This window comes from Eptatretus burgeri, chromosome 9 (assembly GCF_056783735.1).
Source record: "Eptatretus burgeri isolate ZD-2024b chromosome 9, Ebu_testis_v1, whole genome shotgun sequence".
In the NCBI taxonomy this organism is placed as follows: domain Eukaryota; kingdom Metazoa; phylum Chordata; class Myxini; order Myxiniformes; family Myxinidae; genus Eptatretus; species Eptatretus burgeri.
In genome coordinates, this window is record NC_140969.1 from 29,278,800 (window position 1) to 29,294,295 (window position 15,496).

The following is a 15,496-nucleotide window of genomic DNA, read 5'->3' on the forward strand; positions in this document are numbered from 1 at the left end:
GATCATTGACACACATTGAAGCACGTTACTTGTAAGTTACTCATAAGTCAAAACACGTCGAGATAATGTTTAGCGTACCCGAAACTTATTTCTAACCTATGAGTAACGTTTTGTAAGCACGCTACACGAACGTTGTTCACACTTTGCAACACGTTACTTGAAAGTACTACTACTACTACTACTACTGCTACTACTACTACTACTACTACCAACATCGACATCACTAAATTCTCTCGAACTACTACTACTACTACTAATAACATTGACATCATTAAATTATCTCGAACTACTTCTACTACTACTACTACTAACATCGACATCACTAAATTCTCTCGAACTACTACTACTACTACTACTACTACTACTACTACTACTACTACTACTACTAACATCGACATCACTAAATTCTCTCGAACTACTACTACTACTACTACTACTACTACTAATAACATCGACATCATTAAATTCTCGCGAACTACTACTACTACTACTACTACTAATAACATCGAAATCACTAAATTCTCTCTAACTACTACTACTACTACTACTACTACTACTACTAACATCGACATCACTAAATTCTCTCGAACTACTACTACTATTACTACTGCTACTGCCACTGCTACTGACATTGACATCTACTCAACATGGAGTCTGGAACACTGACGGGTTCCTCTTGTGAAGCCCATTTTTATATACCAATTCCCCTAAACTCTGCCAATATGCCATTATACGGTAGCTGTAAGTTAGAAACACGTTCAGTAAGTTCTGTGGTCGTCCGGAAGACGTCAGTCAAATTCGTCTACATACGCCAATGTGCGTTTGAGATACGTTACACATAGGTTCAAAGCACGCTACTAATAGGTTCAAAGCACGTTACTCATAGGTTAAAAATTAAGTTTCGGGTATGCTAAACATTACCTCGACGTGTTTCGACTTATGAGTAACTTACAAGTAACGTATGTCCAACGTGTGCCAACGATCGCGGAGCGTGCAGAGAACTTATGCCAGCGTATGCGGAACTTGTGAGCCATACGTCGAGTACGTCGTAAAATTTTCAGCATGCTTGAAATTTCACGACGTACTAGACGTACCACGTAATATGCCAGCTTACTTCATTGTTTTTCAGCGTGCTCCTGACGTATACACAACTTACCCATACCGTATTCGACGTGTCCCAGCGTTTTAGACACTTTTTCATAGGTCGGCATACGCTGGCTAAATCGTCAAGGTGTGACTGCGATGTTGACACTTCCAATTTTCAGGCGGTTATGATTTAAATCGGCGTGCGGCAGGTTTTTAACAGAGAACGCCACGAGTTCGTCGGCGATACGTGCAGCGCACTATGACTAAGTTAAACTATCGTTGGGCATAGGTTGTGAACGCCGACAACAGGTTCAGCATTCGTTGGTATAAGTTATCTTTAACACAACGAAACGTTCTGTGCCCGTTACTAATATTTTATGCATACGACCAACACGTTATCAATACAACCAAAACTTTTTTTAAAAACCTCAAAACTTCAGCGTACGCCAACGTTTTACGTGCATTTCTATACGTTGCCATTCCTGGCTAAAACGTCAAGGTGTGACAGGGCCCTAACCTCCGCCATCTTCGAAGATGGATGGAGGTTACTGTTTTCACCCCTTTCTGTTTGTTTGCTTGTTTGTTTGTGAACAGTATTACGGAAAAACTCCTCGACGGATTTCAACGAAACTTGGTGGGGGGGTTAGGTATGGTCCAAGGATCATGCCATTAAATTTTGGACTTGGTCCCCCCCCACCCCCCCCAAAAAAAACTCCAGTTTGTGTCCCTCCTACTAGGGTTGGGTAAATATGATTGAAATTTTGTGCATAGCATTTTCTATGGCCATTTTCCATGCTGAATCCAAATCCAGTCGAATTTTTCTTTTTTACCTCCGATGACCTTTGACCCCCGGAACCTTAATTTACGGCCAAAATTTCCTGCTGTATCACGGTACCTAGAGAAATTTTTTTTTTTGGCATTTCTACATGTTTTAAGTGATTTCCAACCCCCCCCCTCATAAATTTTTTTTTTACCCCGACCCCAAAAAATAGAGAAAATTTTTTTTGCATTTCTACATGTTTTAAGTGATTTCCAACCCCCCCCCCAAAAAAAAATTGTTCGAGGAAAAAAAATTTTTTTTGCATTTCTACATATTTTAAGTGATTTCCAACCCCCCCAAAAAATTGTTACCCCCCCCCAAAAAAAGAAAGAAATTTTTTTTTTTGCATTTTTCATGTTTTAAGTGATTTCCACCCCCCCCCAAAAAAAAATATGTTGGAGAAAAGAACTATAACTGTCAGCACTGTTGACATATTTAATGAATAAGATATAAGGTTCACTTGAGTGACCCAGCAGTATTGGCGGCGGAGGTTTTGCACTCTCCCGAGTGCTCCCCCTCTAGTTTCATATGTTTTTCAGGTCAAGGAATATGCTAATCACATTTTCAAATTGATTGGATGTTCCATTGGACCGAAATCAAGTAATTTAGGAAAAAGGAAGACTTGAAGAAAAAGAAAAATACTAGGCTATTGAATACTATACAAACTTGCATAAAGCACAAAGGACCTTTGACCCCAGACAGTCTAGATTTACTGAGTACACTATCGGAGAAAGTACTTCTAGCGAAGTGACATAGTTATGCTTAACTGTAGCCCCAGACATACGCCAACAAAGACGTGTGAAGGATGGAGCAGGGAAATTCCGCACTCAAAAATTCAGTTTGACCGAGCTACACAACTCCATAAAGAATGCTATCAAACCCGATGAATCCGTGCAGGATAACATTAATAAACTTTTGTTGGTGGCACTAGTGTGATCTCGGTCTTATGTTGATCTGAGAATGACAAAAACAGTTTCATTTTAGCAAAATATTGTGCAGTTTTCAAAAAATTTGTTTTAAAAATCATCAAATCGTTGCATAAGTGTCATTTTCATATATCCTGATCGGAAAAACCTATAAATTGATATATTACAAGCCTTATTTTCTCTCAGTTGGTCAGAAATTCATAAAAATATCTTTTTGTCGCCATTTTGAATAAATTAAAGTTCCGGGGGTCAAAAGTCATCGGGGGTAAAAAAAAAATTCCAACGTTTTCAGATTCGGCATCGAAACTGACCATAGAAAATGCTATGCGAAGACACAAAAAAAAAAAACTTCACTATTTACCCAACCCTATCCATACCCTCGCTGCTGTTCCTTTTGGCTTGTTGCGTCCTGATCCATTTCATATTCTTGCTCTTTCATGAGGCTTGACTCTATACAAATAAGTTATATGTTGACAACCATTGTCCAGGTCTCAAGGGCTGAATGGTCTCTTTCTGTGTTGAAGTACCTTGGAAGGGAAGTCATCCATTATATATGATGAACCATGGTGTCTGTCCATGCATTTGTCTGTCTCCCATTTATGGTGACCACTTCATGGGCTGCATTGAAAAACTCAATATTCACTTTTGAAATGATGGGAGAACAGGCACGAGTAATGTTTGTGCCAAATTTTATTTTGCGCTCTTCTTTTTTTGACAAATCCATCCTCCGCCACCCTGTGTGCGCCAGAGAATCAGGAGGCAAAAATTGAGCATTTAGCCAAAGTCTGAGAGATGCGACTATAAGAAACACTGTGTGTATTGATAATCGAGGCAAACTTGGTCATGCCATGTCCAGCTGAGGAGGCAGGTACGTTTCTTGAGAATCATTGAGCCAAATTTTTCATTTGAGACAAAACGTATGAAACTAGAATGGCATTCGATTGAGTGCATACATACAATCAGGCTAAACAGTTTATGTTTTGTATCCCACTGATAGGCCGGATCTGCATCCAGACCTGAATCAAAATCAAATCAAGTAGCGGTACATTAAAAGTACACCGCTCCAATGCCAAATTAATAAATATCAATCCTCCAGCGCGTGACATCACCGGAGCACCTTCAGTGCCTGGCGATGCCGCCTTGCAGCACATGGAGTCGGAATTGGGTGGGAGCGGTGTACAATAATTGATTGATTGATTGATTAATTGTAGAATTAAAATAAATAAATAATAATCGTAAAATAATTAATTTCTCAATCAATTGCCGAATAGCAGACCTAAACCACCACTGGTGGTGGTGATCATATGGCAGCTTAGCTGCCGGAGTAGCTATCATTTCTTGAAGCGCGACTGTGTCGCTGATGCAGTGCCCTTCTACCAGTACACACACTGGAACTTGTACTCATTTCACCGACCTCGGAAGGATGACAGGCTGAGTCAACTGGTGTATTAATTCAGCGGCCGACGGGGCTTTAACTCAGGATCCTAGGATCCCAAGCCTCCACCCTAACCACTGAGCCAACACCAGGCTGTAACCACCACTGTTTAACCTGAATCTGTAACTTTTTGAAAATTAAGTAATTAATCGAAAAATGAATAATTAATTGATTAATCAATAAATCAAAAATACCCCCTTTATCGCCAAATCACTTGGTCACTGTCATGTCCAAATATCATCTTCTGAGCTCAACATATGCCTGAGATATTGCCAGGATGAGAAATAAAATAAATAAGTAATTAATAAATCGATAATAATTAAGTAATTATTCAATGAATTGATTATTCAAAAAAATTAAAAACGTTTTTTTGCCAAAGCACATCGTCACCTTTGTCCCCAAATTTCAGCTTCCTAGCTCAAAGGATGGCTGAGATATCACCCAGACAAACAAACAAACAAACAAGAAAACAAGAAAACGGAGTGAAAATTGAGTACCCCCTTCTTTTGGTGCCTGGTGATGGCGTCATGCATCACCTGGATATGGAATTGGGAAGGAGCGGTCATACAATCAAATTGTTATTTTCACCTAAGGCCTAAGTCACATTTGCTCTACGGCGAGGATACGGCGGCCATACGCCTTCTGAATTGACAGAAACGTGCGGCGGCCGCAGAGTTTCTGAGGTGGCCTCAGGGTGGCCCTATGCCGTTTGGTTATCTTTTACAGGCCGTAGGGGTCGCCGTGGAATTATAACGCGGAGTTATAACTTTTTTCATGTCTACGTTCGCCGTCGCAATTCGACAAGCCGAAACAAAAGAACTGGTTTAAAAAAAAAACCCACTCATTACCGTCCGTCTGGCCGCACGTTCGCCTTTGGGCCCCCGTGCAGTCCCCCTGTGGTCACCTTGCGGGCACCTTGCGTCTGCCTTTAAAATTCTATGGCCGCCACAGGAACGTCCTAAGGTCACCGTGCGACATCAAATCAAAGACCTACAGCACCCCCATGTTTTCGGTCTCCACAATTTATAAATACGCCGTGCGGCTCCCCGAAAAATAAAAAAAACCATATGTGACTGCTACATTGTGTGACCGTGGAAATACTGTGGCCGCCCTATAATTGCGAGTGGCCTTAGATTTTGGAGACCCCACGGCTGCCGTGGCAAATGTGACTTAGGCCGAACCAACTCATCCACCAAGTTTTGTCATAAGTCATCAAATTTCCTTTGAAATGTCATGCTCTTTATCGTTTTTGCTCTTGTATCTCAATTATGAGGAAGAAACTTTAAAAAAAAATACTCTTATCTGGATCCGGATTCATATCTTCATCAAAATCGAATCATTTTGTGCTTGTCACATGCCCAACCTGTCCATAAAGTTTTTTTCCGAATCCATCCATAACTTTTTGAGATATCTTGTTCCATATTGTTGCGGGACGGGGTCTGATGGTGAACGACCGCGAGGTGGGGGAAGTTACGTCGACTCCCACCAGACTCCCGGAATTGCAGGCCGTCGCTCACAGATAATTCCGTGATGTGGCGGGTCACTTAACCGACTATGGACGCCAATACCTCAACCGCGTGGCGTAGGTCCTCCTGTCTAGAATCAAGTTACCTAATTAACCATGTGGTTTCGACTAATGGGGAACCACGCCCTCGGTACGCCTTGCCCGAACCGGAACACTCTACCAACTACTGACTACCTTTCCGGATCGGATGCAGTCGAGTGGCACTGCCAAGGACGTACCGGCTAGAAGGAACGGATTATCGGGAATAAAGAGCCTGCTAAACTTAGATTCGGACCATGCTGGACCAATGGAGGAAAAGACAAAAACGAGCTGGGAACATTTCTACAATGATTTATTTACACTCGGCGAGGAAAAAATGTAGCACAGGAACAAGGTTTATTGGTTATGTTATGCAGGGGGAAGATGAGAGTGATGTAGTGTGACAATTATACAGCAACTTACCAACGCGGACACAGAGCAGACTTAAGCGAGAATAATAAAAGCAAGAATTACAATAATCAAAGATCTTATACAATTTTACTTAAAAGACAGGCACCACACTCTCAGACACACACTCAGACAAAACAAACCCAACGAAAAGAAAAGGGGACCCTTTTGCAGCCAGGGAGGGAGGGAGTTGAGGTCGCAGTTCTCGGTACCTGAGAGTTTCGGGGGAAGGAGTGCTCCGTGCTGCGGCACCTGACAACAGTCGTACAGTTCGGACCACAGCCGCCTGTGTGGAGTTCGGGTCCGTGGAGGAGCTTTGAGTGGTGAGCGCGGAGTCCAAGATGGGAACGGGGCAGCAGACAGGACCCGACGAGAGATCCGGTCGAGGTCGGGTGTGCGCGGACCAGCACAACAGGCGGGCCGCCGAGGTGAGACATGGGCAGACACTCCGTAGCAATGACCCCTTCAACAACTGCACACTTCCAATCCTTCTACCGCAACCTCCTTCGACCTTCCCAACCAACCAACGAACCCACCGAACACGAACCAATCAAGCACTAAGCACTTCCAAATCCAACTCCTTCCTTTCTTTCTCTCAAATCCAACCACAAACTCCTTTTCATCCCATCCCACCCTACTCTGAGGATTGCTTCGTATTTTATAGATCACAGAGCTAGGGGGTGGAGCCATGGCGAAGCCGATGTCATCGTTCATCCTGATTGGACTGGGCCTTCATGCGGTCCGCCTTCCTGGGTGAGGTCTCGCCAGAGGCCGGCAAGGCCCGCCCACACCACGTGTCTGGGTTTGGGAAGGTGGAAGCCGAGATGGAACTGTCACAGCGAACGTCAGGATTCTGACTCGGAAAACGAGTCTCTGGGTAGGCGCTCGTCATGCTGTGGCCAGCGAAACGAGGGTAGCAAGCGAGATGAAGGTACCGTGGTTCAAATAAAAGGGGAAATAAAATAAAAGAGGAAAAATGATTTATAATCCTAACTAAAAGCCCATCGCAACTTACCCCTGTGTTTTCCCACTACACACAAGGAAGAGATATATCTGCATGTATACTAATGGAATAACTGACTTGGGAAACCTGTATGTTGTATGCATACGGTTCCGAGAACCGTAACAATCTATTGTTTTCGCCCTATAACTCACAATGGTGAAGAATCATTTCAAATATTATCGGATCTAGATCTTCACTAAAATCTAATATATTTGTCCTCCGTCATTAACTTTCTGAGATATCCTGCTCACAGATAGACAAACAAACAGAAAGGGGTGAAAAAAAATAACCTCTGCCCACCTTCGGTGGCGAAGGTAATTATTTTGGAATTAATCGGGCTTTAACATTCGTCATGTTGAATGAAATCAGTACTTATTACTCAACACTGATGGGCTCATGTTTTTTGGGCACCGCCATGCATAATAGGAACACTCAACTGTAAAAGAGTAAGTAGATTGACTCCAAAAGCCTCGGAGCATTGACTGGAGCTGCTTGATCATAGATTCGAGACCTCAGTCATCTTGTGTGGACATCATATGACTCAAGAACAGGCTTACTCAGGTGATACTGAGAAACATGACATTAGGGTGACTTCATGTGGGAAACAGGAGTGAACGTGCACAATGGCATTCTCCCAGGACATAAGGGAGAGTTGGCATCTCTGGTGCTTCTCTTGCATAAGGTACCATTGGTATCTTCAATCTCACTAAGCAGGTTCTAGGACAGCCGTGCTTTTAACATTGGCTTCGGAGGATGGCATGCATACCTTGCAATCCAATCTCCTGCCTACAAAGCAGCAGTTACAGACACTTTCGAATCCTGTCTTACTTCATCGGCAATTAAACGCAATCTAAGTGAACATGGCAGGGAGCAGGACAGCTATCATGTCATTGCACATTCGTATAAATGGCTGGTTATCCATATAGGTATTGTCTGAAAAGGCTGCCCATTTCCTCTTGATATACAAGTGTACATCCATCAAAAGTGAGATACAAGCACACATTTGGAGCAACATGCCATCCACAATAAGCTCAAATATGGCAACGTAATGCTTTCAGTATCATTCTCACTTCACCATAGTTCTACAGCCACAGCTACAGCTCTTGGACCTGCACCTGCGTGCACCCATAGTAAGGTACAGCATTGCACAGAGGAAGGATCAACTTGCAACACGGACTTCCACAAGCATATAGGTCCCCTTAGGGAACATGCATATTCAGGGTATCCTACCTCCACCGAGAGTGTGTGGTTGAACCGAGAGGGGAGACCGTAAAGCATTCTTTGCATATGTCTTGCACAGTAAAGCCATCGCATGGTCCTCGGAACACAGAGAACACTGTTCTCATTGAGCAGCACCAACTTCCCTTTCTCGATGGCAGACAGCTCTTTTGCCAGTTTACTTTGAGAAAGCAATAGTCCAACTCCTGATAAAGTCCCAATATTACCAGTTTTTATCTTTTATTTATTGAATTTCCTTCTCACAGTTTTTCTTTATTTGTTGGTTTATTTCCTGAATTTTGAAAATGCAAAGGAATTTATGGATACATGATAGTACAGCACACATCATGTTTATTCCTTGTTTGCAGATATCGATGAGTGCAGCTTTGTCGATGCATGTCCAGGGAAGATTTGCACAAATCTTCCTGGAAGCTACCGATGTAGCTGCACATTAGGTCATGTCTGGGACTCGTTGAACAAACGGTGCATCCGTAAGTTTATCTTCTCTTTCTCCTTGTGCACGTCTTGCGTGGTTGCATCGTGATACTTTTTCATTGGATTATTTGTGAAGTTATATGTGCCCGTACTTCGACCGTCGATAAGGTAAGGATGGGTAGATTGTGTTATGACCGTCGTTTCTCTTCCAGATGATGGCGTTTTGCCTAAAGTCGCAGCTCCTTGCTTCCTCTCGGTGGAGAGCGAACGGTGCACCATGGCCCTACCAGTCAACGTTACGCGACAAATGTGTTGCTGCGGTGTCGGCAAGGCTTGGGGAGCACCATGCATCCGCTGTCCTACACCTGGCGACGGTGAAATTTTTTCATTTGTCTGGCACTGCGGTGGAATGCTCAAACTTTACACTCATTGAGAGATGTTTATAATCACAATGATGAGAAGCACTGAGGCTAAAAACACACACTTCTCAATACCCAAGCCATGGCTTGACATACTCACGTTAATGTGTTTGTTCTAAACTTTTGCAAGGTAATGGGAAGTAAAGTCATTTTTGGTTTCTCTCCATGATTATTGACCTGGCACTTCGTTAAAGGAAGGAATGTTCTCACGTTGTTTTCTTTCTCTGGCAAACTTTCTGCCATGATTTCTGCCTGGCTGTTTTCTTCAGATTTCTGGCTCAAAAGTTGGAGGCAGCCAAATGTTGGCTACCGATAGCCAAGGTTATCCATAATGCAGTTGGTTTAAACACTTGTCGTGTTTGCTGTTTACCTGTGTAATGCATAATTGACCAAAAACTCATTTACAAGTTCAGTCTGCTCGTTGTATAATTATTGAGGCCGAACTAAGCTGCTGATGTAGTGCCCCCATAAATAGGTGTGAGCATTTAAGGTTGGACCAGGGTACTGGCATGCAATGGACGACTCTTTTGCTGAGTTCAGGTGCGGCGAGTGTGCCAAACGCCCTTGAACAAATGTTGAGGAGGCCATCGTCCCACAGCGGACTGGAATATGCTGACTTATGGTTATCTTACAGTAACTTTTAATGCTAACTGTGGGTTTATATTTTTTCAGACCACTTTTTCAAGATATGTCCAGGAGGCATGGGATACCGCTTCCTCCCAGAAGACACGGACATGAAGGTTCAGTCTGTGGTACCAGAGTTGGAGAATCATAAGTACGAAGCTCAACCTTCTCCCATGGTGCTGCAGAACGGCCAGACTTCTCTACCACAGAGGGAGAGGCAAAGTCTGGTTCAGGGCCTTACATTGTTGAAAGAAGAACCGGACCTGCCTCAGACTTCACACAAAGACAAATCTGGACAACATCGTGTCACTTTGATAACGGAAAGGCCTGATCAGCTTCAAATGTATTCTCTACAAAGGGAGAGACCAAGTGAGCCCCAGATCCTTCCACCATGGAGAGAAAGACCGAGCCCATCACAATCCTCTTTACTACAAGACAAGCTTGAACAGGCAAGAACTCCTTCAACACAATGGATGGAAACCTCACGTGCTCATTACTCTGCATCAGAGAAGGACACACCTGATCCGCCTCAAACAGATCCACCACGAAGGGAGGACGATATGCTAGGTAAGTATTTTGAACAAGCCTGAGCCTGACTCGGGTCTCTCCCCTCTGTCATGCCGGCATCAAAAGATTCGATTGTTATAACCCATTTGATTCCCCAAAAACGTTTGATTGTAGTATTTACCTGTGTTTGAGGTTAGTTAGGCAAGTAATATTTCAAACATTTATCATATCCATAAGGACTCAGAAATTATTACATAAGTATGTGGAGTTGGGTTGGAAGGGGGAAAGCAAGGTGCAGGGAAGGACAAATTGAGGATATTTAAATTGAGAAAAAGATGAGCACAAAAGATTATAAGAGAAAGAAAGGAGATTAGGGGAGTGTGATAGTAATGTGGGGTGGGAGGAGATGCTGGGAGTAAAGGGATAGTGGGATACAGGCATATATGGAGCATATATGGGGAAGGAAGGGGATGGGGGGGTTGTGATCCAAAATTCCACCTTATTAACTTCCGCCATCTTCAAAGATGGATGGAGGTTACTGTTTTCACCCCTTTCTGTTTGTTTGTTTGTTTGTTTGTTTGCGAACAGTATTACGGAAAAACTCCTCGACGGATTTCGATGAAACAAGGTGGGGGGGGGGTTAGGTATGGTCCAAGCATCATGCCATTAAATTTTGGACTTGGTCCTCCCCCCCCCCCCAAAAAAAGAAAATTGTTAGAGAAAAAAAAAGTTTTTTTGGCATTTCTACATGTTTTAAGTGATTTCCAACCCCCCCCCCCCCAAAAAAATTCGTTAGAGAATTTTTTTTTTTGCATTTCTACATGTTTTAAGTGATTTCGAACCCCCCCTCCCAAAAAAAAATTGTTAGAGAAAAATTTTTTTTTGCATTTCTACATATTTTAAGTGATTTCCAACCCCCCCCCAAAAAAGAAATTGTTACCCCCCCCAAAAATAGAGAATTTTTTTATTTTACATTTCTACATGTTTTAAGTGATTTCCAACCCCCCCAAAAAAATTGTTACCCCCCCAAAAAAATTGTTAGAGAAAAAAATATATATTTTTTGCATTTCTACATATTTTAAGTGATTTCCAACCCCACCCAAAAAAAATTGTTTGAGAAAAAAAATTTTTTTTTTGAATTTTTACACGTTTTAAGTGATTTCCAACTCCCACCCAAAATATTGTTACCCCCCCCCAAAAAAAGAGAATTTTTTTTTGCATTTGTACATGTTTTAAGTGATTTCCAACCCCCCCAAAAGAAATTGTTCAGAGAAAAAAAATTTTGCAACTTTTTTTTCAAGAAAATTTCGAAATTTTTTGGGGCATTTTTACATGTTTTAAGTGATTTCCAAACCCCCCCCCCCCGCAAAAAAAAATGGAGAAAAGAACTATAACTCTGTTAGCACTGTTGACATCATATTTAATGAATAAGATATAAGGTTCACTTGAGTGACCCAGCAGTATTGGCGGCGGAGGTTTTGCACTCTCCCAGTGCTCCCGCTCTAGTTACCTCCGCCACCGAAGGTGAAGGAGGTTATGTTTTCACCCCTCTCTGTCTTTTTGTCTGTGTGCTTGTCTGTTTGTGTACAGGATATCTCAAAAAGTTGTGAACGTATTCGGATGAAACTTGGTGGACAGATTGGGTGTGTGACAAGGAAGAGTTGATTCGATTTTGGTGAAGTTCCAGATCCGGATCCGACTACTAGAATTTTTAAGTGATTCTTCACCATTGAGAGATTGGGCTAAAAACGATATATAGCACGATATCTCAAAAAGTTGTGGATGGATTCGGACGAAACTTGGTGGCCAGGATGGATGTGTGGCAATGACGAATTGATTAGATTTTGGTGAAGACCCAGATCTGGATACGAGAATTATTTAATTTTCAATGTGATTCTTCACCATTGAGAGATAGGGCCAAAAACGAAGTAGTACTGTGTAGCATAACAACAAAAACAGCCTTTTTACACCCACTTTTCCCTGCTGAGCAGGGGTTAGCTTTTTGCGGGCTCCATGCAATCCTGGTTCCCTTCTTGAGGCAATGTTTTTTATGGCTGGATGCCCTTCCTGACGCCAACCCTGGTCACCTCTTATGACACACAGGGATATGGTACACCTATTCTAATTCTAACTGGGGAATACACGGGGACCAGTACACTGGTACTTATTTCATCGACCTCGGAATAATGACAGGCTGAGTCAACCCCCTGGTGTTAATTCAGTGGCCAACGGGGCTTGAACTCGGGACCCTAGGATCACAAGCCACCACCCTAACCACTAAGCCAACATCAGGCTTGTACTGTATAGTATGATATTTCAAAAATGTATTGGACCCGATATGTTCTCATGGATCAGACATTACGTGGCAGAGGTATGCGCTCTACCGAGTGCCCTTCTAGTTTATGTATGCAATAAATAGATGCCTCAAATCAATACTGATTGAGTGTTGTACAGTTCACCCTGTGTCTCGCCATCCTTTTTATAAAGATATTGGTATAATAAGGAGGTTGAGGTGAAGCAGTAATGAAACAGTAGAATTGATTTGAGATGGGGGAGAGGAGAAATGGAACGAATGAACAAGAAAGGTTGGGAGACTTGCACAGAGTGGTATGGTTTTGTATGTTTTACACATTTTGATCATTTAACTCTGGACAAGTCTTGACAGAGGTCTTTTGTTCCCTTCCCTTTCCCCATATTTCCTTCTTTCTTCATTCTCTGGGACTTATGTGCAACACAGCAGTCTTAAATCCTTGCTGATGCCATAGTTGTGTACGAGCGAGCATAGTTGTGATTATTTTCATGTTCAGCAATTTCAAAAGGGTCATCAAAGGGTCATCAGCGAGAGAGAGAGAGAGAGAGAGAGAGAGAGAGAGAGAGAGAGAGAGAGAGAGAGAGAGAGAGAGAGAGAGAGAGAGAGAGAGAGAGAGACAGAGAGAGAGAGACAGAGAGAGAGAGACAGAGAGAGAGACAGAGAGAGAGAGAGAGAGAGAGAGAGAGAGAGAGAGAGAGAGAGAGACAGAGAGAGAGAGACAGAGAGAGAGAGACAGAGAGAGAGAGAGAGAGAGAGAGAGAGAGAGAGAGAGAGAGAGAGAGAGAGAGAGAGAGAGAGAGAGAGAGAGAGAGAGAGAGAGAGAGACACGTGGGGGAGAGAAAGCGGGGAGAGTGAATAGGTGGAGGCTGAGTGAGGATGGGTGGGGAAAGGGAAGACAGTGTGAAGTGAGAGGAAGGGAAGGCAGACTTGCGGTGGAGTGTTAATTACAATTCATACCGTCTCATCAAAATGATTCTGCATGGAATAACAGTGAAGATGGAAATAAAATAATGTCTGAAATCCATTTTTTACCGGTCATACTAAAAACACGGCCCGGAGTCAAACTCCCATCCAGACATAAAACCGCCCAGACGCGTCCGTAGCCGAGCTGTCTGGAGACGAACACTACCTGGACGTGTCCGAGATGAACACCGCCCGGAGACGAACACAAACAGACAGACAGAGAGGAGTGGAGAGTGAGAAAGGGGATGAGGGAGGAGGGTACTGCGAGCGGGTAGAGCAAGGATGGGGCACAGACAGACAGAGAGAGAGAGAGAGAGAGAGAGAGAGAGAGAGAGAGAGAGAGAGAGAGAGAGAGAGAGAGAGAGAGAGAGAGAGAGAAATGGGGGTAGGGGAGTCAGCAGAAAGAATATGTTATGATTAATGGACAACACCAAGACAAACACACACACACACACACACACACACACACACACACACACGATTGGCCAAAATTAGCAGGTTAGAATCAGCGTGATTACCAACTACAGTACTTACCGTATACAACCCAGCAACGTTGAGTACCTTTCACCGAAAAATTACATTGCATTTATACAGACGTTTCAATGATATGTTCACAAGCATTATTCTTTACCATCGACAATGGGTACTTGGCAAGTGGCTTAAGCACTCATGCAGGCACTCCAATTAAATGGTTGATAAGGAACGGTTGGCTCGGCTGTCCCTGCATACCATAAAGGATTCCTTTAACTTTAAAGCTGGTTTTCACCGCGCACGCAGCGGTTAAAGAAATACAATGAATTCATTCATATACTGACTTTATCCACAAAAGAGTTGCAGCTCCATGCAGAACAACCCTGGAGACATCGCAAAGTTCAATCGCCCATGAAATAAACATTGCAGAAAATCCACCATTGTGCCCGCTCGTCTGTGCACGTGTTATGTAGTACATCGGTTCGGAGTTCACGCAAATGTTATAACTTTATTTTAAAACGTACGTTTTTTTTACCAGATTTGCTTTGGTTCCTGTAGAGCACCTCGCAAAACATCTGAAAATTATCAACGCAGATCTGCAGACACGATGGATAAGCACTCCCTTGGGGTACAGGGCATGAGGTCCAGCAGTGAATGCATTAAATCATACAGCTCAATGAAGCTGGTTAATTTTGTTACGTTCCTAAATTTTTTGTTCACTCAATATAACTCTCCAAACAGTCTAAAAAGATAAGTTTAATGCTTTGGAAATGTCACATTTTCTTGTGTGTGTTTGAAGAAGGAGTGAACATAACCTTACTTGCTTAAAGTAAATAGGTATGCAGGCTTAGTTATATGACTTGTTATTTCTTTAAATTATCAGATTTCACAACAGATTTCGACACTAATTTAGTCTGGATGATGGCCGATCCTCAAAACCAAAATAATATTTCGATGATATACTTTAATTCGTCCTTGAGAGGAGATCGTGGAAAATCGTCTCATATAATGCATGAAATCGCTCCAATCTCCTTATTTGGAAACTATAGAACTTACAAAAGCGATGTATATAACGATGATGAACAGGCATTCGCTATGAATGAGGAAAGTGAAAAAAAAACTTCATCGTTAAGAAATAGTTGTGCCCTGTTCCTAGTCAAGCCATGGTTGAGCAGGCCAAAAAAACATGGCAGCAGCAGACTCCAGCAAGGTTACCCAGGAAACGCCTTAAGACCCAGAGAGCAAGGTAGCCGAGGATGTGTGGATATATATATATATATATATATATATATATATATATATATATATATATATATATATATATATA

The 15,496-nt window shown here is 42.6% G+C and overlaps 1 protein-coding gene across 2 annotated transcripts in view; it reads left to right on the forward strand.

Annotated features, from left to right (window-relative positions):
* Positions 1 to 15,496, forward strand: part of LOC147019802 (latent-transforming growth factor beta-binding protein 2-like) — a 99,850-nt gene that overhangs the window by 25,010 nt on the left and 59,344 nt on the right. For both annotated transcript variants that reach the window (XM_085894541.1, XM_085894540.1), the window contains exons 10-12: positions 8,808 to 8,930; positions 9,087 to 9,248; positions 9,966 to 10,484. In XM_085894541.1, coding sequence (XP_085750667.1) covers positions 8,808 to 8,930; positions 9,087 to 9,248; positions 9,966 to 10,484 — 804 coding nt within the window. The remainder of the gene's footprint in view (positions 1 to 8,807; positions 8,931 to 9,086; positions 9,249 to 9,965; positions 10,485 to 15,496) is intronic.